We start from the raw sequence: 26,891 nt of genomic DNA on the forward strand, positions 1-26,891 counted from the left end.
TAAGAAAAAAGGGGGGAAGAATGCATTAAAAGAAGACCAACCATGCAAATGTTTTTTCCACATAAAAAGACCCCACAAAACCATAGGATGACACATGTTGTGCTGTAAAAAGGACCCACCACGTTTCTTTGCCAAACAGCTAGCAAAAAAGAAAGGATCTATCTTTCCAAGTCCAAACAAAATACATGGAGACTCATCCACACGAGCCATCATCCTTTTGGAAACTTATAACTACTAGTTGAGAGACCCTTTTTACCTGACAACCATCTGGTGAGAAACTGGCACGTGTCGGTTGCACATGATTTCTGTGCTCATTGTGTACCTCACAGCTTGACAAAGAATTCTGATGAGATGTACCCTCATCCCTTCATGGTGGTGCTGCTGAGGGGCTGCAGGGCACGTGGTCGTCCTTAGGGAAGCCAAAGTCCCCCAACAAGCCCTAAATCAGTTTGTTAGATAAGAAATGGTTAAAACATTGTGAGTGGTGAATAAATGAAGAAAATCTAAATGTGTCAGCATCAGAAAAGAATTAAACACACTGTTGGGTGAGTCTGATAGTGGAGATGGAGTCAAATTCAATAGGGTCACTCATCTGCAATGCGTTTTCTTTTCCCTTTTTCTTGTTGCTTTTTGTGAATGTGCTTTGGAATGTCAATTCTTTCATTTAGAATGGAAACAATTTCATTCTAGAAGTACAACCATAAATACCGAAAAACTTGTTTTCTAGGAAAATGGCATTGCAAAGGAGGAGCCAGATTTAGAGGAGAGGAGCTAGACCAAGATTTGGGATCATATATGGACGTACCATGGCATCGTTGATTGCATAAGCCACACAATAATGCTCCTGAAAATAAGCAGTTCAGGACAAAAAAATAAAAATAAGTGTGATGCTATTATCAGTTTTATAGAACTTCAAAATGTAGGTGTTCTAGAACTAGGCATTCTCTCAACCCTTTTTGTTTTCTTTAGGCAAATAAATGGAGTGACTTACCTGCATCATGTGCCACTCTTCAAACTCATCAAACAATTCCAGCCGTTCAATCCTAATCCACAGAACAGCACACAGGTGAGAATCTTTCCAAGAATATTTCAGAGAAAAATGATAAGTTTCCCGATATAAAGTGCATAAAAGAAGCAAAAGGAAAAGATAGAATCCAGGAAAAGAATCATGCTTCATTTCTTAGAACAAAACCTTTAGAACATTAAAAAGAGAAGTGAACTCATTTTATTACCACCATGGGATCTAGGCATTGCTAAAACCAAGCAAAAACAATTCTGGAAGTACTAACAAGGAATTCTCTTTTTTCTGCCAAGGAAAATAATGGCAGCAGGGCTAAACCAATATACATGCATACTGACTTGCACAAATACATAAATGCTCACATCCGTCTGCATTGGTGAACCCATGGATAGCACAGGGATCATTATCCAATCCTGGTCTGTAGTCTTAAATCCAAAATGACTATTAAATTATAGAAATTATATCTTGTCAACTAGGAAAATAGCAACACAATTCAATGGAAGCTACAAGTCAGGCAACTCTTGCTGACATATCTAAAGTAGCAACATTTCATTACTTCCCTCTGTTAATGTTTGACATTAATAACACAACCTTCAAACTGGTGTTTGATTCATCCAAACCATAGAATGTGGATGTACAAATAACTAGATTACACCGATAAGAATGATAGTAAGTTGCTAGCAGGGAAGCATGCAAACATTGTCACAAACCTAATTATTTAGAAAGGTTAACAAATCTAAACATCTAACAGAAATCTATGACAATGCAGCTCAAGTAAATCAATCTACAGTCCATTCATTACACTGCATGATTGCCCCAATTATGAGGAGTAGCTTTTACAAGAAATGATCCAAACCAGCTGATTAAACTTGTTTCAACCAGAAACAAGATCCTCACCAGTTGGATTCAGCCAAATACAGAATGCTTAAAACATGACATATTGACTGTTAAACCAGTCTAAAAGGCACAACTAGAATTATCGATTGCGTAAATACATGTTGAAGCATACAACTAGAATTATCAATTGTGTAAATACATGTTGAAGCATACTTGTAAGAAATAATAAAGTACATAAATTAATTTAAAAACCTCAAAACAAACTTAAAGAAACTTCAGCCTAAAATAATAAAGCATCGAGAATGCTAGTAATACAAGTACGGCTAATAAAAAAAAAGAACATCTTGCATGGGTGGGTTTTGTTGTTAATATCCCTCATCTTAACAAGTCAAAGAAATTATAGTTGTAAACTCAAAATTCAAACCCAAAACCAAAAATCCTTATGCAACTCATCCTTCAGCACTCCATTTTTCTTACCTCTTCAATTTTCACTATTTAAAATCAAATTGAATTTTCTGGTAAGACCAATCCAAGAAGAATTAAACCAGAAAACTTTCCAGTTCAATGAGTATCCAAACTCATGGAAACTGTTCATTAGGTCCCTTCATCTAACCATCATGGTGGAGGGCCTAACTTGAGTCCAATCTCCTTGAATCATGAAAGGGAAGTGCTCCACCAGTCCTCCTTACTTCCAGCCCCCTTTGTTTCAGGAGCTGCAGTGGGGGCCTACACTTCTTATACCTTGGATCCACTATAAAGGAAAGGGGTGTTTCCCCTCTCTACCTCAAGTCCTACAAGGATGAAGGGAGTCATCCCCTCAATGCCTTTGCGGAACCTCCTCAAGGAGTCCAAGTAGGCGGAACCTCTAGCTTGGCATCCCTAGGGAAAGTCTCACCAACCCCTCCAGGGGATTGGTTTTCCATTATTGTCTTTTATTAATGCTAGAGGCTCAGCCCTCTTCTAACCGTTGCAGTAGATACTTAATGCTTAATAAAGGCAAGGATTTCAAGAGCCTAAAAGATGTTTGGTGCACTTCAATGGTGGGCACAACCCTCCTAACACTGAGTAAATGAGATGGCCTGAGGGTCTGGCTTAATCACAAGAGTTGAAGACCCACTAAGACAGGTACAAACTGGATGCATGTCAAACGTGTGTTGACCAGATTAATAAGGGGAATCCTCCATTATTGCTGGGATGGATTTCACCAGCAATGTGTCATGAACCCAGTGGTTCACACTCCAGTCAACTCACCTCATAAGCCTACTTCTTTAGCTCAGCAAGTCTCACAACTTGTAGGGGCCATCATTGACTCTAGACTTAAAAGAACTCCCACCAACTGGTGGCCAACTGGTACTCCTAGCCCTAGGTGGACCTTATTATTGACCTTGGGCTTGGTAGCCAGCAGGGAAGCACTCTCTACTTATGGAGGCCCAGTTTGCCACACTACAAAGAGTTAGCATCTTTCAGATCTTAGGCCCACTCTTGATTCTCTAAGATTCCAGGGTTACCTCTGCCTGAGATGCTTCCTTGGGTCTATTTGTCATATTCTTCTCCCCACCTGCCTCTCAGCCCATCTACTCTTCTTTCAAGCCCAAAAGTCTGATCCAACATGTTGTGCCAACCTCCAACAAAAGATCCTTTTGCAAATAAAAGTTACATGTCCAGATCTTCAAAGAAAATACAAGAACTTTTTTTTTTAGGATGTTGAAAGGAAAGCATTAGTTCTTAGCAGAAACCCTATTCCATATGGCAAATAATTTTGTTAAGGTAAACCTAATGTCTAATGCTGATCAAGCAAAGCAAATGGCCACTTCTATCAGGTTAGCAAAATAATAAATAAACAAAACATTAACTTCTTTCCAAGATTTGAGAGCATATACCTGCGCCTTTCTTGAGCATCAACAAAATTACTATAAATTCTAAGCATGTCCCAGGCAACAGCACGCTGAAACCCAACATAGAAAACATTACAAAAGTTGAGAATACAAATAAGAACAATTAAGTAAAAAAAGGGCAGAAAATGATGTAAAGAAAAGAAATCTCGGCAAAGGAAAAATCAACAAGCCCCAGAAACCACTCTATCAGTTACAGGAAACCCCAGCCCCAAAATCATTAGTCAAAGTATCTCAGACTACACAAATTTGAAATCTTCAGTTGGGAAACCAAAAATCAACCATTCATGGAATTACCTTAAGAAGATCCATGCACAAAAAGCTAATTGACTAGAATCATACAAGCATCTGGCTAAATTATACAGCAATAAATGCTTTAACTTTTCTGGCCATCTATGTTAAATACCTTACGGTTATCATTACTCTGTTAAGATCATTCTTGCTGGCCACTAATGAGTAACTATACCCAATTTTTATGGATAGCACAGTCCTGTGGTTGGGTGTTAGATCAACATTACCTACCAATAATTCTTCAGTTTAGGTCTTTTTCAAATTGATTCAGTCGAAGATATTGAAGGCACTCGCCAAACATGTGCCATATGGGGTACAGTTATGGGTACACATCTATTTTCAGCCCTCCCAGGCTCCCAATCTGGCTGGAGGGCACCCCTATCATTATCTAAAAGGAGTTGTTCTCCTTCAAAGATTGTGTCGTGTATTTGTTCACAACAAAATCAGTATTCCCTATCAAGAAAAAAATAATGTCTTAATCAAATCAAGAGAATATTTTCACCGTTATGAGAAATTTATAATATACCTGCCAGCCCTGGTCAAGAAAAAGTTTTTCCTTTGCAAGTAAAGTTGGTGTCTCATAAATGCCCAAGAGCGCACAACCTCTACTCTGAAACAAGAGAGCAATAAGGTTTTCAGTACATATTAAAAAAGGTGAGAGCAAAATCTAATGAAATTATCTTAAATTTCATTAGCTTATCCCAAGAACTAAACCTCAATTGTTATAAATTTACCCAAAGAACTAAATCATTGGAATAAACATTATAATAGTGAACAATTATAGTAAAGTTCTTCAGTGATTCAACATTTCCAACTTTGACTTTAAAACAGTTAAGCATGGCCTCATACAAGTTCAGGGTCACAAAAATAAAATAATAATGCCAAAAATGTGGTTTCCAGCATTATGCTGAAAGTTTTCACTATTAAAAAACAATATTCTCATTCAGCCATTATAATTGTAACAAATTTTCTTCTGCATTTGCTTCATGAAATTATTATTATTAATAAAATGATAACAGGATTAAATAACCAAGTGTGTTACAATACTCAGCCATGGGCTAATTTCCATGTGTGTTGCTATGTAGCATGTCCTAGTCATGGCCAAGGTTATGGCTCCAGCAGTTCAGGTTATTTAATCCTATACTAATACAGGAGCTGTTTGTTTTTGTTTGAAATGAATCTGGATATTAATAAATTTGGTTCAATTAAGATACAGTAAAAACCAGAGTAACATATATGAAAAGAGGAAATAACCCAGAAACAGGATTTGGGGAAAGAAAGGTTTAATGCTTCTTCTCATTCACTTATTGTATTTCTAACTCATTTTCTGGAACATTTGCATCAGAATACAGAAAACCTAACATGACCTTATTTTTCAACCACAAAGTGGTGCCCAATAGATTATTTGGTGTTAGAGTGCATGATATGCATTTTGAGCCCAAATCCTACAAGCTTATTCTTGGGTCAAACTTTGACCATGTCATTTGAAAACCAATTGGTTGTCAATGAAGGTAAGCTAAACCTTTCATGGCATTCGACATCACACCCTGTAGAGTTGTTCTAATAGCCATCATATGGGTGACCCATCCCCGGGCTTAAAAGCAGCATTGTTGCCTCCTAACATGACGCTCCCATGACTCAAACCCATGACCCTTAGCTCTGATACCATATTATACAACTAATTTTCCTAAAAGTTTAAGCGTTTAGGAAAATTGGTAGTTCAACATGGTATCAAAGCCTAGTTTGGTGGGATATCTCAAGTTCAACCCCCCTCTCCGCAATTTGCATTCCCCTATTTGTTTATTGGATATGAATCCAAATTCTATTTGTATCTATCTATTGGATATGAATCCAAAATTCTGTTTCTCTCTCCACGTGTAGGTACGGGGCCGGACGTGAGGGAGGAGTATGATATGCATATTGAACTCAAATCCTACAAGCTTAAGCTTTTAGAAAAATTGGTAGTCCAACAAATTCATATCCAATGAACTGCAAATTCTCACATCGTGTTATCTGATAAACCACATGCCATCACAAGTTCTTCAATTTCAAACATCTTTGGATACTCTTAGTAGTCTTTATCCATAAAACTGAGTCTTTTCTTCATTAGATCCAAAAATCTTTGGTTACACCACCTTTGTCCATGTTCATGAACATGATCGAACAAAACTTGATCCAAAAGCTATGAAATGTGTGTTCCTGGGATATTTTGCAACTCAAAAAGGATATCAATGTTATTCTTCAGAAAAGCATAGGCACTTCACTTCTATAGATGTCACATTCTTTGAAAATCAACCATTTTACACCAAAAATTCCCTTCAGGGGGAGAAAGAAAGTGAAGAAAAATTCTAGGAAACCTGTGGGGAAACACCCATTCCTCTACCGAGCCCAACTCAATTCCCATCTCATCATTATTTTGAGCTACCAAGTCAGCCAAGTTCCTCAGATCTGTCCGAACAAAATCAATCTCATTCCCCTCATGTGTCTAAGCCAATGATGCCTTCTACCAATGAACAAAACATGACAAGAGGAGATTTGCTAATGCAGCCAAAGCTACTTGTTTATTCACGAAAGAAGAAGAATTTAGGAAAAATAGAAAATCCCATAGTCTTTAGCAAGGTCAAGGGCCTGAACTAAATTTAGGTACATCTCCTTCAAACTCTGATTCTAGTCCTAAATTTGTTGATCTTGATGTTCCTATAGCTATGAGGAAGGGAGTTTGATCTTGCACACATTATCCCAATTCTAATTTTGTGGCATATGACCATTTATCTCCATTTGTTTGAGCCTTTGTTGCTAATCCATCAGGCGTGGACATTCCAAAAAATGTATAGGATGCATGGAGGGATTCAAAATGGAAATGGCAATAATTGAAGAAATGCAAGCCCTTGAGAAAAATGAAGCATGGGATATTATGGCAAAACTTGAAGGGAAAACTTTGGTAGGCTATAAGTGGATCTTTATGGTTAAATACAAAGCCAATGGGTCAATTGAAAGGTACAAGGCAATGTTGGTAGCAAAGGGGTATACTCAAACCTATGGTATTGATTACCAAGAAATGTTCGCTCCTGTTGCTCAACTAAATACCATCCGAGTTCTATTATCTCTTACTGCAAATCTAGACTAGCCACTTCAACAATTAGATGTAAAAAATGTGTTTCTAAATGGTGATTTAGAGGAAGAGGTCCATATGGATTTACCACTAAAGGTTTACTTGTGTGCAACCAAAAGTAAGGTTCTTTGCTTGGGAAGCAACGTGGGGCAAAGCTTTAACTTTGGACCAAATTCAGAAAAGGGGATGGGCTCTAGCAAATAGATGTTATTTTTGTCAAGTGAATGAGAAATCCATAGACCATCTACTTCTCCATTATGAAAAAAACAAGGGTTTTTTTAGAGATGTTTTTCACTCTTTTTGGAATGTCTTAGGTGTTTCCTTTTTCTGTTAAGGAAACCCCCATGAAATGGAATGGGTCTTTTGTGGGTAAAAAGCGCAAGACTGTTTGGAAAACGGGTCCTTTATGCATTTTTTGGTCAGTTTGAAAAGCAAGGAATAAAATCACCTTTGAAGATAAGGTTTTGTCCATCCAAAGGCCAAAAGCTTCTTTTGTTTACTTACTTTAGTCAGAGACTAAAATGTTTACAAAAGATGGTCCTTCGACGTTAATTAATTTTATTGATGGGGTGGGGTCCCATTGTGGGAGGGGTTATTTTTTGTACATCCTTTTGGACAGTCTTTTGTTTCAACTATTAGGGGGTGAGTGTTTCTTTTTCTTTCCTCTACATCTTAGGTTGCTATTTTTGCGCCTCTTCGTAATATAATATTTTTTTTACTTACAAAAGAAAATGGATTTACCACTAGGTTTTAATGAGGAATGAAGTAATGGAAAAGTGCATAAACTGAAGAAACCCCTCTATGGCCTAAAACAGTCACCGCAAGCCTAGTTTGATAAATTTGCTAAAGCAATCGAGCAACAAGGGTACAAACAGGCTCATACTAATCATACTTTATTCGATAAGACATAAGTGAAGATAATTGTGAGAATTTTCTTCTATATAATTTACACTGCAGAAATTACATTTATAGGGAAATAGGAGATTACCAACAGCCTGGTAATTCCTTAAAAAGCTCTATCAGATCCCACAATAGAGGAAACTATCTCCTATCTATAGAAAATAATCTACAACTATTTACAGCTAGCAAATCTCTAATTACAGCCTGTAATATCTTCTAATTTCATCCTACAATCATCCATAAATCCGGAATTCCACACTCCCCCTCAAGCTGGGCAATGAATATTAATCATTCCCAGCTTGGAGAGAAGTATGTCAAATTGGGTTCTAGGAACAGCCTTTGTCATTATATCTGCAATCTGTTGCCGTGTAGGGATGTAGTCCACTTCTATGATCTTTTGCTCTATCTTCTCTTTGATGAAGTGACGATCAATCTCAACATGTTTGGTTCGATCGTGATGGACTGGATTTTTTGCGATGCTGATTGCTGCTTGATTGTCACACATCAACTTCATAGGTCCGTGAGGAGCGAGCTGGAGTTCTTCAAGCAGCCTTTTTAACCATATCCCTTCACAAATTCCATGGGCCATGGCACGAACTTCCGCTTCTGCACTGCTGCGTGCCACAACCGATTGCTTCTTACTCCTCCAAGTAACTAGATTGCCCCAGACATAGGTACAATAACCTGAAGTAGACCTTCTATCTGTTAAGGAACCAGCCCAGTCTGCATCTGAGAAGATCTCCACGTCACGGCTTGCCACTCTTTTGAAGAATAATCCTTTACCTGGAGTCATCTTTAAGTAGCGTAGTATCCTATATACGGCTTCTTGATGTTCTTCGGTGGGATTGTTCATAAATTGACTAACCATACTCACTGCAAAGCTGATGTCAGGTCTTGTGTGTGATAAGTAGATTAACCTTCCAACTAGTCTTTGATATCTTCCCTTGTCAACAGCAACCATATCTTCTTTTGAGCCTATCTTGTTGAATGGATCCATAGGAGTATTAGAGGGTTTGCATCCAAGCATTCCTGTTTCCTTTAACAAGTCTAGAGTATACTTTCGTTGTGATACAAAGATACCCTTGCTTGACCTTGCTACCTCCATGCCAAGAAAATACCTCAAAGTTCCTAGATCTTTAATCTCAAATTCTTTACTTAGAATTGTTTTAAGTCGGGAAATTTCCTCTTCATCATTCCCAGTAACAATTATATCATCAACATAGACTATAAGAACTGTAATCTTACCACCAGGCGATCTCTTAATGAAAAGAGTGTGATCAGATTGCCCTTGTGAAAATTCCTCTCCTTTAATCACCTTAGTAAACCTCTCAAACCAAGCTCTTGGGGATTGCTTAAGCCCATAGAGTGATTTCTGAAGTTTGCAGACTAGGTCATTGCTACTGGAGTGTTTTAGACCTGGAGGAATCTCCATGTAGACTTCTTCTTCAAGATCGCCATTGAGAAATGCATTTTTGACGTCTAGTTGATGCAAATTCCAATCAAGGTTGGCTGCCAAGGATAGCAAGACTCGGATTGTATTTAACTTTGCAACTGGTGCAAAAGTTTCTTGAAAATCAATCCCATAGGTTTGTGTAAATCCTTTGGCCACCAACCTTGCCTTGTACCGGTCTATCCTCCCATCTGCCTTGTATTTGACATTGAAGACCCACTTACAACCCACAGGGCGTTTTCCTTGTGGTAATTTCATAATCTTCCAAGTGTCATTCTTCTGCAGTGCTTGTATTTCTTCATTCACTGCCTTTCTCCACTCAGGATGCTGTAAGGCCTCTTGTATGCAGTTTGGGAGAGCAATACTCTCCAAATTTGTGATGAGAGCTCGAAGATTAGGAGATAGCTTCTCATAGGACACAAATTTTGAGATGGGATGCTGAGTACAAGATCTTACTCCCTTTCTATGGGCCACGGGCCTATTGAGATCATCCATAGAGTCAATGTCATCAGTAATAACAGGAGAATCAATATTACCTTGAATGATTCCGGTGGGATTTGATTTCGGGTCATCAGTTTGACAAGGCACAGGAGGAAGCTCAGGATGTAGGTCCACCGGTTTAGGGTTCGTCTGACGCCTTGAGTAAACTTGAAGTTCTTTGCCAATGGACTCCTTGTCTCCTTGAATCTGATGTGACTCTGATGGTGGTCCATCCGGTGCCATAGATGGTTCACTGGAAAAATTAGGTTCTGGCACCCCAAAGTCAGGCACGGGCACATCCCAAAACTGATATTCTACTTGCTGATTGATTGGATTCTCCCCCTGAATATGAGTTTTGGTGTAAAAAGGTACATTCTCAAGAAAGGTCACATCCATAGTGTTATAGGTTTTCCGAGTGGAAGGACAATAGCACTTATACCCCTTTTGATAAGAGGAATAACCGATAAAGATACACTTGACAGACTTGGGATCATGTTTACTTCGCTGAAGAGGAGGGAGATGAACATATGCAGAACATCCAAAGACCTTGAAAGGTATATCAGTTATAATCCGATTTAGAGGAAAGTTTTTGGAAAGGGTTTGGCATGGAGTATCAAATTTCAAGACTCTAGAAGGCATCCTATTTATTAGGTATGTAGCATTTAAAACAGCCTCTCCCCAGAATTGTTTTGGGACATGAGTGGTAAACCTAATAGATCGGGCTACCTCTAGAAGGTGTCGATTTTTTCTCTCGGCTATCCCATTCTGTTGTGGGGTATCAATGCAGGAACTTTGGTGAATAATCCCATTTTCTAGAAGATAATTTCCGAGTATAACATTGAAGTACTCCCTGGCATTGTCTGTTCTAAACACTTGGATCTTAGCTTGAAATTGTGTTTGAATCATGGAATGAAAGAATTTGAAGATAGAACCTACCTCTGATTTTTCCTTCATGAGAAATACCCACGTAACTCGAGTATGGTCATCAACAAAGCTAACAAACCATCTAGCCCCAGAGATATTGTGAACACGAGAGGGTCCCCAAATGTCGCTATGAATAATGGAAAAAGGTTTTGATGGTTTGTAATTTTGGGATGGATAAGAGTTACGACAATGCTTAGAAAATTGGCAAATCTCACATTGGAAAAGTTTGGGATTTTTGTTTTTAAATAGTGCTGGAAACATCTTTGATAAGTACATAAAATTTGGGTGTCCTAGGCGATAATGCAGTAACATGATGGTACTTTCTTTATTTGAATCTAAAGACAGGTTTAACCTAGGATCAGAGAAAGATACATGATGTGCTTGAGAGTCTTGTTTTCCAGCTGCCCTAAACCAGTAGAGTCCTTTGCTTTCCTTAGCATTGCCAATCATCATCCCCGAAGCCAAATCCTGAAACAAACAATGAGAGGAAGAGAATTTAGCCACACAATTTAGGTCTCGGGTAAGCTTGCTGATTGATAGTAAATTGCATGAGAGCTTGGGAACCAAAAGAACTTGATTAAGAGTTAGGGTCTCGGAAATAATCACTCTTCCAATACCAGTCAGGGTGGAAAGAGAGCCATCAGCAATTCTTACTTTGTAATTCTCATGGCAGGGGCTACAATCATGGAGTACTGATATATCACCTGTCATGTGGTCGGAGGCACCCGAATCGATGATCCAACCTGATGAATCTTCAGTTTTTGTGTGTAAAGCAATTAGGAAGTTACCTCTCTGAGCAGCGGATCCGGTTGAGATAACGGGGTTAGTGGATGATCCTTGGCTAAACATCTTTTGCAGCCAATCCACTTGTTCTTTGCTAAAGAGAGTAGAATCATTGGTACTTCTTTCTTTCCCTTCAGGATCTGCCACAAATGCTCGTGACTCCTTCTCCTTGTTTGACTTCCAGTCAGTGGGCTTCCCGTGTATTTTCCAACATGTTTCTTTGGTGTGACCTGGTCTGCGGCAATGATCACACCATGGTCTTCCTTTCTTCTGCCTTGCATCATAGCCTCGGGAAACAAGGGCAGTTCCTTCTTGAATGTTTGTGGAGCCTTGGGAGATGAGTGCTGATCCTTCCTGAACATTGGAGAATGGCCTTGTTCCCATCATCAGCTTCTTCCTGCTTTCTTCTCTTCTAACCTCTGAGAAAGCTTCTCGAATAGTAGGGAGAGGCTTGGTTCCAAGGATTCTCCCTCTTACTTCATCTAGGGATTTGTCTAATCCCAATAGGAACTTAAAGACCCTTTCTTTTTCAATAATCCTTTTGTATCGACTAGCATCTCCTGGGCACTCCCAATCCATAGTCTCAAACACATCTAATTGTTGCCAAAAACGACTAAGAGTGTTATAGTAGTGAGTCACAGTCATCTCACCTTGCCTTAGATCATGTAGGGCTCCCTTGATGTCAAATAGATCAGCAGTATTGTCACTATCAGAGTATGTTTCCTTTGCTGCCATCCAGATTTCATGTGCAGTATCATAAAACAAAAAGTTTTGACCTATTTCTGTGTCCATTGCATTGATCAGCCAAGACATAACCAGATTGTTTTCGGTGTTCCAAACCTTGAATCTTTTATCATCCTTCTTAGGCGGTTCAGTAGTGCTGAAAAGGTATTCATCCTTACCTCTGCCTGTGATAAACATCAGAATTGCCTTCGCCCATTGATGGTAATTGTGGCCAGTTAACTTGTGCCGAGTGATGAGGAATGATGAACCTTCTGCACCACCATTGCTCACGAGTTCCTGGCCAAACATGGTTCCCGTAATGCTGCTACTGGTTTCCGAGGCCATAGGGAAAAGTAATACCTATGAGAGACTAGGCTCAAACACAAAAAACTTAAAGAAGTAATGAGTTGGGATGAAGAAGAAGATTGGTTTGCACCCAGAAAAATTGGTTCTGGATTAAAACCGAGAAAAAAGTGATAGGTCCAGGCGGAATTGCTCTGATACCATGAAGATAATTGTGAGAATTTTCTTCTATATAATTTACACTGCAGAAATTACATTTATAGGGAAATAGGAGATTACCAACAGCCTGGTAATTCCTTAAAAAGCTCTATCAGATCCCACAATAGAGGAAACTATCTCCTATCTATAGAAAATAATCTACAACTATTTACAGCTAGCAAATCTCTAATTACAGCCTGTAATATCTTCTAATTTCATCCTACAATCATCCATAAATCCGGAATTCCACAATAAGGATAGTAAGATTATGATCCTTATTGTTTATGTGAATAATATAATCTTGACTAGAGATGATAAGGCTGCAATGGAACAATTAAAGGAGAGGCTTGCTCTAGAATTCGAAATAAAAAAACTTGGGAAGTTTAAGGTATTTCCTTGGGATGGAGGTTGTCAGGAATAGGAGTGGGATTTCTGCTTCACAACGAAAATACATGTTAGATCTGTTAAAGGAAACAAGTATGTTGAGATGTAAACCAGTAGACACTCCCATGGATCCAAACTTGAAGTTAGGAGAGAAGTCAAATAAAAATCCGATCGATAAGGGGATACATCAGCGTGTAGTGGGAAAACTTATTCATCTATCTCATGTCCTCTCTCTCACACTTGCATTTATCTCCTTTTGGTCAATGATTCGAGAGTCTAGTCCCTGTCTTCTTCGGGTTTATACACAGTAAAGTTGTTATTTTTAGTCTTGGCCAATCATCTTGATCCAACTCCTTCATTCCCTAATGATTTTGTATGGAATCTGCAAGCCCCATTTAAGGTCAAATCTTTTGCTTGGTTAGTGGCATTCAAGAAGGTAAACACCTATGACATGCTACAATTAAGAAGATCCTACAAAGCCCTCAATCCTGATGTTTGTTTGTTGTGTATGGAGAGTGGCGAAATGATAGATCGCATCTTTTTACATTGCCCATTGAGTTCGGGGCTATGGCACAGACTATTCAGCTTGGTTCATATGGATTGGGTTCCTCCCAAGAGTATACGCACCATGATGAGTATTTCATATAGAGGAGTGGGAAACACTAGTAGAGGCAAGGTATTGTGGAAGCTTGTTTGTCTTGCTCTGATGAGAATAGTGTGATAGGAGAGAAATGCTAGGATCTTTGAGGATAAGGCAAGAACCTCAGAGGGTCTTTGGGACATGATCTTTTTCTTAACCTCCTTTTGGACATCTTGCTCCACAACTTTTAAGGGTGTTCCCCTTAATTTGATCCAGCTCGATTGGATGTTGGTGTGTAACTCCAAGAGAGTGGGCTAGCAAGGATAGATTATTTTTGTATATTCCCACATGGGACATAGGTTGTGGAACCTCATAGATGTATGGATTCTTAAACTTGGAGGTCCTTGCTTTCTTTTTGTGTACTTTTTGGAGGATTTTCCATCCTTCTTTGTACTTATTTTACTTTCTTCAATATACTATACTGTTGTTTCTCATAAAAAAAATATATATATATTATGAGTATCATATAATTAAAGTATTAAATAACTAAATAAAGCAAAGTTTTATATATTCCACTTGAAAGATTAACATATTTTATAATTTAAAACATCAAATATAATTATGAACAAGTAAAAAATTAAATTTTGAATTTATTTTCTAAAATTATATTGTAAATTTGGATGACATTGTTGTGTTTGTTTTGAATCATTTGGGAAGAAAGCAACAAAGGGCCATTTGAAGCTTAGAGTGGCCAATTCAAGCAATTTATTATGAACCATTTTCTTTGTTCTAGATTCTTCTTGGGAGCAGACTGCTTGTCCTTGCTAGATCTGTTGATTATATGAGATCTTGTTAGTGTAGCTTGTGTCTTTTATATTGTGCCATTTGACACCCTTTGCATTCTTTCTAGGTATATGAGGCTAGTACCTACACCACCACTACCCCCAAAACCAACCCCATCTCCCCTTTCTTGTTTAGTGCTTTTTAGTAACATTCTCTTCTTCTTCCTCCTCTTTTTCTCTTTTTTCTCTTTTTTTCTATTTCTTTTTTTTTTTTTTTCCTTTTTAGATAGGCAAAGAAAAAAATATGAAAGAAGACCTAGCCAAAAAGAGAGCACAACCAATGTATATAGGATTAATAATATTCACTTCATTTCCCTATCAAAGTGAATCGGGAGGAAGAAAGGGCCTACAATCTTCAAAAATTTCTGCGGTCCTATGGCATTCTCATTGGAAAAAGCAATAATAGCTCGAGATATAACCACAAGCAAAGCTCACAAAGAGTTAGTGATGCATCCATCAAACCACTGTGATTAGTTGTTGAAGATCTAACCTTGCTATATCATCCAAGCTTCCTTGCCCGAATAGTAATTTAGGATAGAACCCTTCCATTGATCAACATGGTGTAAGGAATGAATTTGGAAAAACTATTGCCCAATGTGCATGGCTGTGGAGGAATCTGTCAAACTACTGTATCTATAATGCCCTTTTACCAAATATTTCTGATCTCTTTGCCTGGAGTTGGTTTAGAGACGAGAAGGTGTAGTCTTAATCTATAATAAAGCTCTTCATGGATTGAAAGATGCTCCTTTAGAACCGGTGGACATCTTTGTCAGACTTCTATAATTCCCTTGCCAGGGGCATTTGACAGGAAAGGGATTCCAGAAACTTTAAGATTGTGATTTGAATCTGATATGATGGTGGAGGGTATAGCTAAAAGTTAGTTCTTTGCTATTCAGGCACCCCATTTCTGGGAGCTGAGATTGGGCATGTTGCCTAACTACTAGGGCAGGATTATCCATGATTAGGCTGTTTTGTTGGTTTGAAATTAACCTCCAAACCAACAAATGTCAAATCCAAACCCCCACCCTCACCCAAAAAAGGGGCTAAAATTGGTTGGCTTCCAAAGAAAAAGAGCATCTTAAGAAAACAGCATCTTTTATACTTACCTATCAAAAAAATAAATAAATATTGCTAATCAGGGAGAGAACTAAAAGAAGAAACTATCAAGTGATTCAGAGTGCTAAGCCTCTTCATCAAATATATAATTCACAATACCTCCAAAAACTATCAAGTGATTCAGAGTGCTAAGCCTCTTCATCAAATATATAATTCACAATACCTCCAAATTTCTGATCATTTGCTGCCCGAAGGCATCATCTGGATGGATCTGTTAAAAAAACAAAGTAAAATGTAAAATAACCACCATAGGGAAATATAACATCACCAACCAAAGCAACCAAAAGACCATTGAAAAAACTGAAACCATGAATAAAAAGCAAAAACAAATTGTAACGAAGTTCAAAAAGGTATATAACCTGCTAACCTGCTCATATAAGAAAAATACTGCTGTAGAAAACTTTTTTGAAGCCCAAGCAACAATACCACGACTTGAATCTGGATCCAAGTATATTAAAACGCATTCTGCAATTATAAATGTTGGCAGACTGATAACAAAATCAGCACGGAACAGCTTAATCACTTCCTCAACACAAATTTAGATCACCATGCTCTACAAAGCTATAAAATATTATTTAAAAAAAACATTAAAATATTTTTAAAAAAATACAAACATGGAAAAAAATTAAACATGAAATTTTCTCCAGAAGACAAATCTGCCAAATACCCAGCATCACGAATGTGGAAAGATATGGATGAATTACCTAACCAGACAACTAATGAATTGGCTAAGGCTCCTCTCAGCTAGAGGTTTTTCTAGGGGACTTCATGCTTTCTGGAATTGAAATTTCTAGGTATTTCATTGCGCCTTTTTGGTGGTTCTTGTCACTGTTTTGCCTTTGCGGATATGAATTGGTCAAGTCCTTGAAGCATAGTTCATTGTTCTTGTTCCTTTATTCATTTTTGATAAATTGTTGTTTCCAATCAAAAGAAAAAGTTAAATCATTACACAACCTCAAAGTATCCTCTTCTTCACCTTCTTTCCATTCTATTTGTACCTTTGCTTTTATTTTGAAGAATGCTTGTGCAAGTTACATCACTATATAAGAAGTATCAAACTTCAAACTGTAAATATATATATATTATGTGTGCATAGGATGTTGCCTCAAACACTATGCATATACTGCACAATATTATTGACAAGTTGGGCGTACAAAAAGAATATGAAGCAGCCACAAACCATCATAATTACTGGAGCAGAACATGGGCATTGCTAAGCCTGTGTCAAACAAATTTTCTAGAACATTCTAAAGAAGTGTTCCTTGTATCTTTGTTTACGTCGTTAGCAATTATGTTGGGGAGGAGATACCATCCATCTTTACTTTTATTAGCAAGTCAGGGCTAATAAGTCCCTTGATGCAGCATTTTTCCCTTTTTCTTTCCCTTTCTTTCTCTGTGCAATTGCGTAATGCTCCCATCTTGGGGGTTTTCAATCTATTTTTTCTTTGCCGATTAAAACAAGAACATTGTAATAAAATTTGATTTGATAGCAGAGAAGGAAGAAATCACTTCTTGCACATACCTGGGATCCATGTTAGCCATTGCTATGACATCATCTAATTTTTGTATATCACGCAAATCAACAGGGAGGAGTTTATAGTGATCACTGAGTACCTCCCCTTTTTCTGCACAAAACAGGTCCTTAATTAGTATAGAGAGAGTATTGGAGACTGTTGGTCAACTTCTTTTTACAAGTTCATTTACCAGATGCATGGCATGCCATGCGAGTGATTGATATCTCATGCTTTTTCCTTATTGATCCACATGAGCATGTTTATTAGTTGTTTTCCTTCCCATTAGCTTTAGTGGAAAGTGAGAAAGACCAGGGGAGCACCTTGACTTTTTTAAAAAGTCTAGATGTTTAATACAAATTTGTAGCATAACTTCAATTTATTGGTTACCTCTGCAAGCTATTCCAAGAATGTACAGAGAAAAAAATAAATATTTCCTCATTAACGGGACAAACTGTAAGGAGGCAGCTATTCTGCAATTTGTCAGAACATCTGGTACAAAATGTAATTTCACGTGAAATGCCAAAAGTTAAATACTCTTCCATTTTCCTTGTTCTTTGAAGCAAAATTAAATATGATAACTGCACGACATTAGCATGTCAAAGTTAGGTCATTCATACAGTTTTCATCCTTAACAGATTCAAATAACTTGAATTTTTACTTCCTATAACATTTTAAATGTGTTGATTTTTGTGACTAGAAAAAGGTTGCCCCACATAGCAGTTAAAAAATGGCGAAGAACTATTTCTTTTACTCTTTTTGACTGAAACTGAAGAAAACATCATTAGCACAGAACAAGGCAAGAGATTTAAAGGATGAAAAACCAAACAAGAAAGATACAAGCCAAAACATCCCCTCCCTATCTAAACTCGTGGAGAATAAAAATATTTCAGACCATATATAGAGCAATATCACCCCACTGAGCCAAAAGATGTGCCTCATCGACAGACCTAGAAACCCAATGGAGTTTGACCTCTTCCTAGAAACAGGAGTTGTTATTTCTCTTACAAGATGAGTAGTTCTCCAAGAGCTGCAGAAATTAGATTTCACAGCCTTTATAGCATTATCAAAACACATCAACTATAGAAAATGCCATCAACACACATGCCCCTACACCAACACCTACACCCGTCTCTTCCCTCTTTCCCCTCATATTCAATTTAACCAGCCAACAAGGGGCCCAATCAAGGGATTGAAAGCTCCAGTTTCCTCTTAATTCACAAACCACTATATTTCTTACATGCACAGATCCCAAACAACTTTGAATTCCTTAGCTATTGATGCCTACACAAAGCCAAATTTCCCAAATGATTTCACCTCAGCAACACTCATCCTCAAAAATTCTCAAATTTCTTCCCAATTGAAAGAAAGACAAAAATCTCATTTCTCACATCTCTAATGAAGCAATCTCAAGCAAAGAAAAGCTTGTCATGGCAACAACAAACTCAAGGCAGATATGGAGAAAATGTTTAGCACAATGCTGATAGTTCCTCTGGATTGGGTTTCCCAAACCTAAACCCCCTTTAGCCTAAAGCCGGCCTAATTGACTAAGAGATCTTGCTTACTATCCTTGTCTAGAGGACATCTCTTTCAATCTCCTAAATCGTACTGGTTATTTTTTACTAAAACTTAACCAAGGAGAGTACAAACACCTAGATATTAGAAAGGACAGCATATATAGAAAACAGAACCTATACATTAGAGAGGCATGCTTTGATTAGTTATCCTCACCACCAAGGGAGAAATAAGCTTTCTCGCAAATGTCAAGACATCTAGACCCTTTTCCCTACTGGGTCCAGAACCCTAAAACTCTAAAGTTGCAACCTGGAGTGGGCAGAATACAGTTTTTCTCCTTTAGTGTTATGCCTTTAAACCCCTTTGATCTTAAGCTGAATCTTCCAAATCTACAAAGTGATTTCACTTAATGCTGCCATTCCGAGCCAAAGGACTGCTCTTTGAGCCTTTTCAATCCTATTGGCCACTTTGACAGAACCCTAAGCAAGGAGGGAAAATACACATATAGACATTAGAAAGGAAACCTTGGATTATAATTATCCTGACCAGGACAGAGATATTCTTTGGCTTTTTTTTTTAGGAAAGAGAAGTGTCCTTTCTTCCAAGCATCAAGACATGCATATTTTTTCCCGCTGCTTGCTACCAAAACTTGAAAGCTTTAAGATTCCACCACAGGGAAGTCCAAAATTATAGGGCAAAATACTAATTTCACAACCCAAAGAATTTACAGGATAACTGAAATAGCCACCCTCATGAATGCCTGAGCATGCATTTGGACATTTTAATACAATTTCCCCAAAGAGGAAAAAAGAAACCATCCTCAAGTTGAAGGTGATAAACCATGATTTGCTATCTCCATGTGTTAAAAAAACCTAAGGATATTATTCTTGTTTTCTCAACCCAGCTACTCATCACATCCACAGCAAATTAGAATAGGAAAGGAGATAAGGGATTCCATTGTCTAAGACTTCCCGGCACTTGAAAGTAAGTATTAGGCTACCTGTTGAGAAGAAAACTCAATGAATCTGAACACTTTCACCACATTTCCTCCAGAATGATCATAGGTTTTCTCCAAATCAATTTTGAAGACCATTTCCCCCTTCCCAGACTTTCTACACCTTTCCAGTGTTCCAATCAAGATTGACTCAAGAATTTGACCGACATTAATGGCACAAAAGTTTTTCTATCTTTCTTCTGATATTTCTGCATGTTTTCCAAGGATTCCAACCAATTCCATCTTTTTGAGGTTTTGTACATAGCTAGAACCAAAACCATGTTACTAATTCAAATAATTTATACTAGAAAAATAGAAGGTAACATTTATGATATCTAAAACAGATTACACTGATTTTTCGAGAAAGCATTCAGGAATTTGTAGCACTAGCTAAGAAGGGACGCTTACCTCGTGAAATTGATGCTGTTGCTCCAACTTTGTCCCTCAATTGACTGCAAGTTTCAATGATAGCTGCCTTTTTACTAGTAACCTAACAAACAGATACAATGGAACTTACATTGCTTGCATCTCAAACAAAGTGAAAAAGCTAAAAACTTAAATATTCCTGGCCAGATAAAAGCTCCAGTGAAGTTGGTGCCAGAATAAGTCTCTCAGGTGTAGATAATCTAACTATTCATTCTTCTACATGCTAATGAATCTTCACCTAAATTGGAGAAATGCACCATCCTAATACACTAGCAAAAGTAGCTAGTGCATTACTAACTACACCCATGAGATTAGTAAGAATGTTTTGAACTTGCACCTCTTTAAAATCGAGTTCCACATATATGTACGGAGCTTTCCCTTCATCCTGTCAAAGAATAACAACCATTGTGTATCAGAAAGAGAAACAAATCATTGTTGCCATTCAACCCACATGCCCATACATTTTATTAACAGATACATGGAGGATAAAATTACTGAATTTATATAGGAATGATGCAAAACTATAGTAACAACTACCAGGAAACAAAATAAAGCACCAAATTCTGAAATTACTTAATTCATAGAATCAATACTAGAGTGAGGATCATAAATTTTAAGATTTACGGCAACAAAGTACAATGAAGAAAACCAGGTTCAAGTAAAAAGAATAATGAGACTCATTCTTATGTCCATCATATGCAAAATAATATTATAAAATAAAGTAGAATGAAGAAAACTGAAGGTTCAAAGAAAAAGAATGATGTAGACTCAACTCTTATGTCCATCATATGCAAAATAATATCACAACTCACAAGGAAACTTATGCACCTGCAACTGAAAATATGTTGTATCAAACCCAGCTCCAAGTGATAATATCTGCTTCTTTGCATGACCTTGTTCTTTGGCATCTCTTTCACAACTCAGAAATTGATAGAGAAGCTTCCGGAGAGCAGCCCAACGAGCAAAATAACCTTAAGATATCATATGCAGAAGCAAAGCAAGAAGAGAAACAAAGAAAAACTAAGAACCTGAAAAATATGTTAGGTACATCAACTCTAATTTCATGAACAATGAAACCATACCACGGTTAATTATTGGAGATCTCCTCACAGGTCTTCTTACAAACAAATGGATGTAATCATCTTTCATGTATCCCTTTTTGATGCAGGACCTTTAAGCCATACCCTAACTATTAGTACTATCCACAATAGGAAAAAGAAAAGGAAAGGGAAAAAAAAAGTCACTTCTATCAGTTTTCTAAAATCACTCTTTCCTTATCTTTTTGACTAGCAATTCTCTATAAGAACAGTGCCAGAAGTCAGATGCAGATTAAAATTGAATTGCAAAAAACATTGGCAATTATTACAAGCATCATGAGACATGAAAATGCCAACATTTTCAAATGAAATGTCATTTTGTTAGCTCTCCCCTCTCACATGATCTATAGGAAGAACTAGTCCAGTGAAAAGCTTGTAACCCAATTATTTAACATGGTAGTGAAATCCAAACAAATGAAGAAACAAAGAGATGTGGGATCAAGGTCTTTTTTCCAAAATCACTAAGGCACTACCAAAACTCCCAGCATTGTATAATTGACCTATTTAAGCAATAGGATATTCTGGTTTATTGATGAGAAAATCAATAACATGCTAATGATGTACTTCTCTTCTATGAGACTTCCATAGAGTAGGTAACCATCTTAAGATGGTGGTCTCTTCTCCAGTTTGAGGTGCTATTGGGGTTAAGCATCAATTTAGAGAAAAAGGAGTTAATCCCAATAGGTGAAGTTCCCAATTTGGTCGAATTAGCCTCCTTGCAAGGCAATGGGGTTATGGGGTTGGAAATTGTCTTCTACCTAAGGCTTCTTCGGTTTGAGATGTGGTGAAGGAGAGATTTTATAAGAAATTGGCTTTCTGGAAATGTTATTATCTCTCCAAGTGTAGAAGATTAAAAAAGAGTACTCTATCAAACTTGCCTATCTACTTCATGTCTCTCTATGTTATCCCACAAAGGGTAACTTTCAAATCAGAAAGATCTAAAGAGGCTTCCCTTTAGAGGGAGGCGCTTTGGAAAAGAAACTTCATTTAGTTCATTGTTCGATCGTTTACTAGGATAAAAGAAAGGATGGACCAGTCTCAAAATGTTGTCTCTACTAAATAAAACCTTTCTTGGAAGATGGTATTGAAGGTCTGTTATAGAGAAGGATAGGTTGCGAAGAAGAGTGATCTCAACCAAGTTTAGTGAAAGGATGTGTGGGTGGTATGATGGAAACTCCAAATTTCTCTATTCCCTTATCTTGGATCGAATAGAAAGCATGTAATATACCTTAGGCTTCTCTAGAAACTATTTTAGCAAAAACAATCGTAACAAAAAACCAAATAGAATATTAATCTAGAGAAAAAAAACCATACTTAGACGTAGATGTTCCCAGATCTAATCCATACGGTGAAGAACAAGTCCAAAAACGTCAAGAATGACATCTACCCACTAGACTTCCACCCAATCTCTCCTCATAAGGCTCTAGGCACAAGAAAAGGGTAGACTTTTCTCTCTTAGAGGAAAACTAGGGTTCACTCTCGAAAGGCCCTCTAAAAGAAGAAAGTAAAAGAGTGTAGGAAACCCTAACCCTAAGGGTTTCCTAGTGGGCTTAAGTGACTTGAGCCCAAATGAACTTGGGTCACCTAATCCAACCCACCTGAGTCCTAATTAATTAATTAGCTCTATTGGGTTCCAATTAATTAATTATCCCATACTAGAAAGTCAATTCATAAGATCTAATACAACTTTACGTTTTTACCAAAACGCCCTTGTGCACACTTATGAACCTAAAATCCAATATCCTCAAAACAAAAGTGTCTCCTTGATTTCGGAGTTCAAACGGAGACCATTAGGACCCATAGGAAAATACCAATTCCCGTAAAATCCAATTCTTAAATTGATTCAACATTTTACTAAAGACGATCAATTACACTCTAGTATCCTATGTTATTACAACGAAGTGAATGTTCCGGTTCGTGCCCTACTATCTATTGCATGTAGACTCCTCATGAATTGGTGTCCGTAATCTAACAAGATAGTGTTATCACCTGTGAAGATTATCTCTCTAATCCTTAAGTTGCAAATCTCACTTATTATATAATAAATTGACATACTATAACTCCAAGGAGTATAAGTCAAATTTCCACCAAAGGAAATGTTATGGCCATAATCTTCTAAATCATATATCCTTGGATCACTCAAAGGGGCACATTTTCTCAATCCTATGAGATATCATGGTTCTTCTATTGAAAATACTCATTGTCACCAACCTCCATCAACAGTGACTCAATCCATGGGGATATGTGACCACCTTAGGGTCTTACCCATAGATCAAAGTCTCCTATTAACTTTGACACAGACTTAATATCCTCTCAAGGTTGAAAGTCCATACAATAAAGTAGCTTAGTGAATCTTGACAGTTGATAGTCTTGCGTCATGATTCACCATAGGTTTTGTCCAATGTACATCACATACAATAGTGCACACACCATGGGAAAACCATCTTGACGGCTAAGACAAGTCATTCCTCCAATTAGGAGGTAGTGCACTATATTCTCTACTGGATTATCCAAATTCATGAACTAATTATAGACAACTTATCTATTTACAAAGAACCCATGATTCATATCCTTGCAACTCCTAATGCACCTAAGTCATATACAATGTAAGAAATATGGACGTGTATGCTTAGATAACCAATTAACACAAATGAGATAATAAATAGGAAACCAAGAAAACACTAGTGCGTTTTCTTTTCCTACTTCTCACCCACTGGCGACCTTTGCATGCCTCCTGAATGTTTTCAAATGGTGTTTTTATTAAATTGTTCTTTTGCCCATCAAAAAAATATAGAGGGGTTCAATAAGCCATTCATGTATTATACATTTTCATTAAAACTTTGAAACCCTAAACCTAGCACGATATAAGAACAAATAGGAGAGCTAACAGGTGCATTGTAATAGATTTTTTAGAACATTCATCTATTTTAAAATACTGCAGCTACTTCGGTTTCCCAAAATTGGATTAGAATTGGAATTCCAATTCTGTGGAATTTCGAACTCTTGCTTCTGCTTTGGAATTGCTCTGTGGGTTTGGAGTTTATTGTATTTAAATTCAGTTCTAGTGTAAGGAGCTTCCAAGCTGAGGATTTAGAATTGAACCTCCCAACTCCAAGACCGCCAATCCCACAAAATCAAACAATAAAACAAATTCCTATTTTTTTGTGGCCATGCCAACACAAATTTTCCATTCTTAGAACCCTTGTCAATACTCAACAAAAATAAACACACACATATTCACCACACAATCTCTTATATTATCTATTAATATATGTAGTTATACTATTTTAGGGCGAAGAAATTCTTCAGCATTATGAACCCTAAGGCCTTGTTTGCATTACAAAAGAAAATTGCTGAAAACCAATTCAAAATGGATTACTTTCTCAGGCCATTTTCAGCTTTCTACTTTCCGTTCTTTTTCTTTCCTTGATCGAAACAGAGCCTAAAAAACAAACTTTTATAACTACTTTATTTCCGTTGTCTGTTACAAACCGCAAAGTAAAACAGCGTCCTGAAAACTAATGTCCCATTTGGTTGCCAACAAAATCCAAATTTTATAATGTCCTTGCTTTCGCTCCGGCGAAGAAAATCAAATTTTCTTGTCAAACAAACAGAGTTAAAGAATAATGAATTGAGGATCTTTAGCACCAAATTGGACTAAATTTGTAATTCCAATTACAAGGAATACAAAAAATTTAACGATACGTACAGTTTACTGGCCGAGGCGTCGTCGTTCGTGGCTTGAACGGCTGCTCTGTTACTGTGTGAATCGGCCATAGTGTTCGCCATTTTTTCTATAATGAAAAATCGACTGAAACCAGTGTTTGAAATATCGAAAAAATTCGGCGATATTTCTCCGAAATTTCGCTTATCCGCCGGCTCCCACACAATATTCGTCACCGATTATCGGTCGACGGAAATTTCGGTAATTTTCAGAAATATCGCCGATATTTCGATATTTATCGGTATTTTACCGACTTTTAGGGAAATTTCCCGATATTTCCTACCAGTCCAGCCCACGCACAGGATACAAAATCTGTCCAATTTAAAAAAAAAAAAAAAACATAAGATGCTAATTGGTAATCTGATGCAGGCAAAGGTCGTGTTTTTCAGCCTGGCTCAAAAATCGTGGACTTAGGGTTCGTGAAATTTAAATCCAATGGCATAAAAGCAAAGAGACCCCTAGAACAGATCCAGAAACACAGGGAGCCAAAAAAAAAAAAAGCATTTTTTTGGTTTTCTTTGGGGGTTTTGCATGGATTTTCTCGGAAATCAAACGAGGATGAATTTTCCCGGAAATCAAATGGGAGATGGATTTTCTTGGGAATCAAACGGGGGTTGCAAAAAAATAATAATAATAATAACATGATTAGATTAGTACCTGCGAGGATTGAGAGTGGCAGAGGAAAATAGGGCCTTTTTAGGGATTCTCTTGTCTGGAGGGCAACTTCAGAAAATGGCTTTGAGAACAATTTTCCTCTCTCGATGTAAATAATTATTAATTATTAATTATCCATCAAATTTCTAAGGGATTCGAACCCTATCTTAGGTAGCCAGCTGCCATTGAACTATATGATGCTCTTTGATAATATATATTCAATTTAAATTTGTTAAGGTTGATGATTAAAAAAACATAATTCTAATTATTTTATTTTAAATTATATTTAATTGATTAATAAAAATATAAAAATCAATATTATAATTTTTTTAATAAGTCTTTTTTTATATTATTTATATAATAACTAAATATAAAAAATATAAATATTAAAAAAATCATGTGTGTCATCGTTTATCTAACATTATTAAATGTATTTGAATTAAATAAATTATAGTTTAAATATAAAATATTTCATAATTTATCTCATTAATCTTATTCTAAATTTTACTGTCACTTCACTTTTAAATTTTTTATATTTATTCTTTTAATTTTGAATATTTTTATTTTAAAATATTAAAAATATAAATAATAATGATAATAATAAAGTTCTAATATTTCATAAATTAAAATTAATTTAATAAGATAAATAATAAATTATATATTAAGACTCATATATCCTTACATATAGATATTTTTCTTCATAACAATATTTATATCAATTACATTTACAAAATAACTTTAAAATGTGAATTTTTATTTATTTTATAATTTTTTAGAGTTTTTCCAAATATTTTCATGAATTTTAAATAATTTTACTTTATCAATATTTCTATGATATATCCGTAAAATCCAAATAGATTCGTGTTTATCAATAAAATCCAAGTATTGATAGATTCGTGTTTACCAATATTTCAAACACTGCTTTTAATCGGTCGTTTTTATTCCAAGCCCTAAAATTAAATAAAAATAAAAAAATCCTAATGACGGTAGAAATAAAAATGCCTCAAAAAGTGGTTATTTTCCAAATAGATTCGTGTTTACCAATATTTCAAACACTGCTTTTAATCGGTCGTTTTTATTCCAAGCCCTAAAATTAAAAAAAAAAAAAAATCCTAATGACGGTAGAAATAAAAA

General features: G+C 36.6%; 1 protein-coding gene across 3 annotated transcripts; it reads right to left on the reverse strand.

Moving 5' to 3' along the window:
• LOC100251361 (leucine carboxyl methyltransferase 1 homolog) lies at positions 1–25,940 on the reverse strand. 3 transcript variants are annotated; one of them, XM_002271286.5, is made up of 14 exons: positions 25,761–25,940; positions 25,089–25,415; positions 21,365–21,453; positions 21,111–21,253; positions 20,620–20,667; positions 20,265–20,346; positions 17,359–17,461; positions 16,204–16,324; positions 16,000–16,047; positions 4,568–4,651; positions 3,739–3,803; positions 992–1,043; positions 806–844; positions 1–439 (listed from the first exon to the last, which is right to left on the reverse strand). In XM_002271286.5, exons 2-14 carry the CDS (start codon positions 25,166–25,168, stop codon positions 368–370), a joined length of 1,026 nt encoding a protein of 341 aa, XP_002271322.1. In that variant the 5' UTR covers positions 25,169–25,415; positions 25,761–25,940; the 3' UTR covers positions 1–367. The 3 variants fall into 3 exon arrangements, with proteins under 3 accessions (XP_002271322.1, XP_059599280.1, XP_059599279.1); XM_059743297.1 differs by lacking the exons at positions 16,000–16,047; positions 16,204–16,324; positions 17,359–17,461; ... (4 more) ...; positions 25,089–25,415; positions 25,761–25,940 and adding exons at positions 11,280–12,250; positions 12,341–15,911; XM_059743296.1 differs by lacking the exons at positions 16,000–16,047; positions 16,204–16,324; positions 17,359–17,461; ... (4 more) ...; positions 25,089–25,415; positions 25,761–25,940 and adding an exon at positions 11,280–15,913.
• Between the last annotated feature and the right edge of the window lie 951 nt (positions 25,941–26,891).

This window comes from Vitis vinifera, chromosome 15 (genome assembly GCF_030704535.1).
Source record: "Vitis vinifera cultivar Pinot Noir 40024 chromosome 15, ASM3070453v1".
NCBI classification, from domain to species: Eukaryota; Viridiplantae; Streptophyta; class Magnoliopsida; order Vitales; family Vitaceae; genus Vitis; species Vitis vinifera.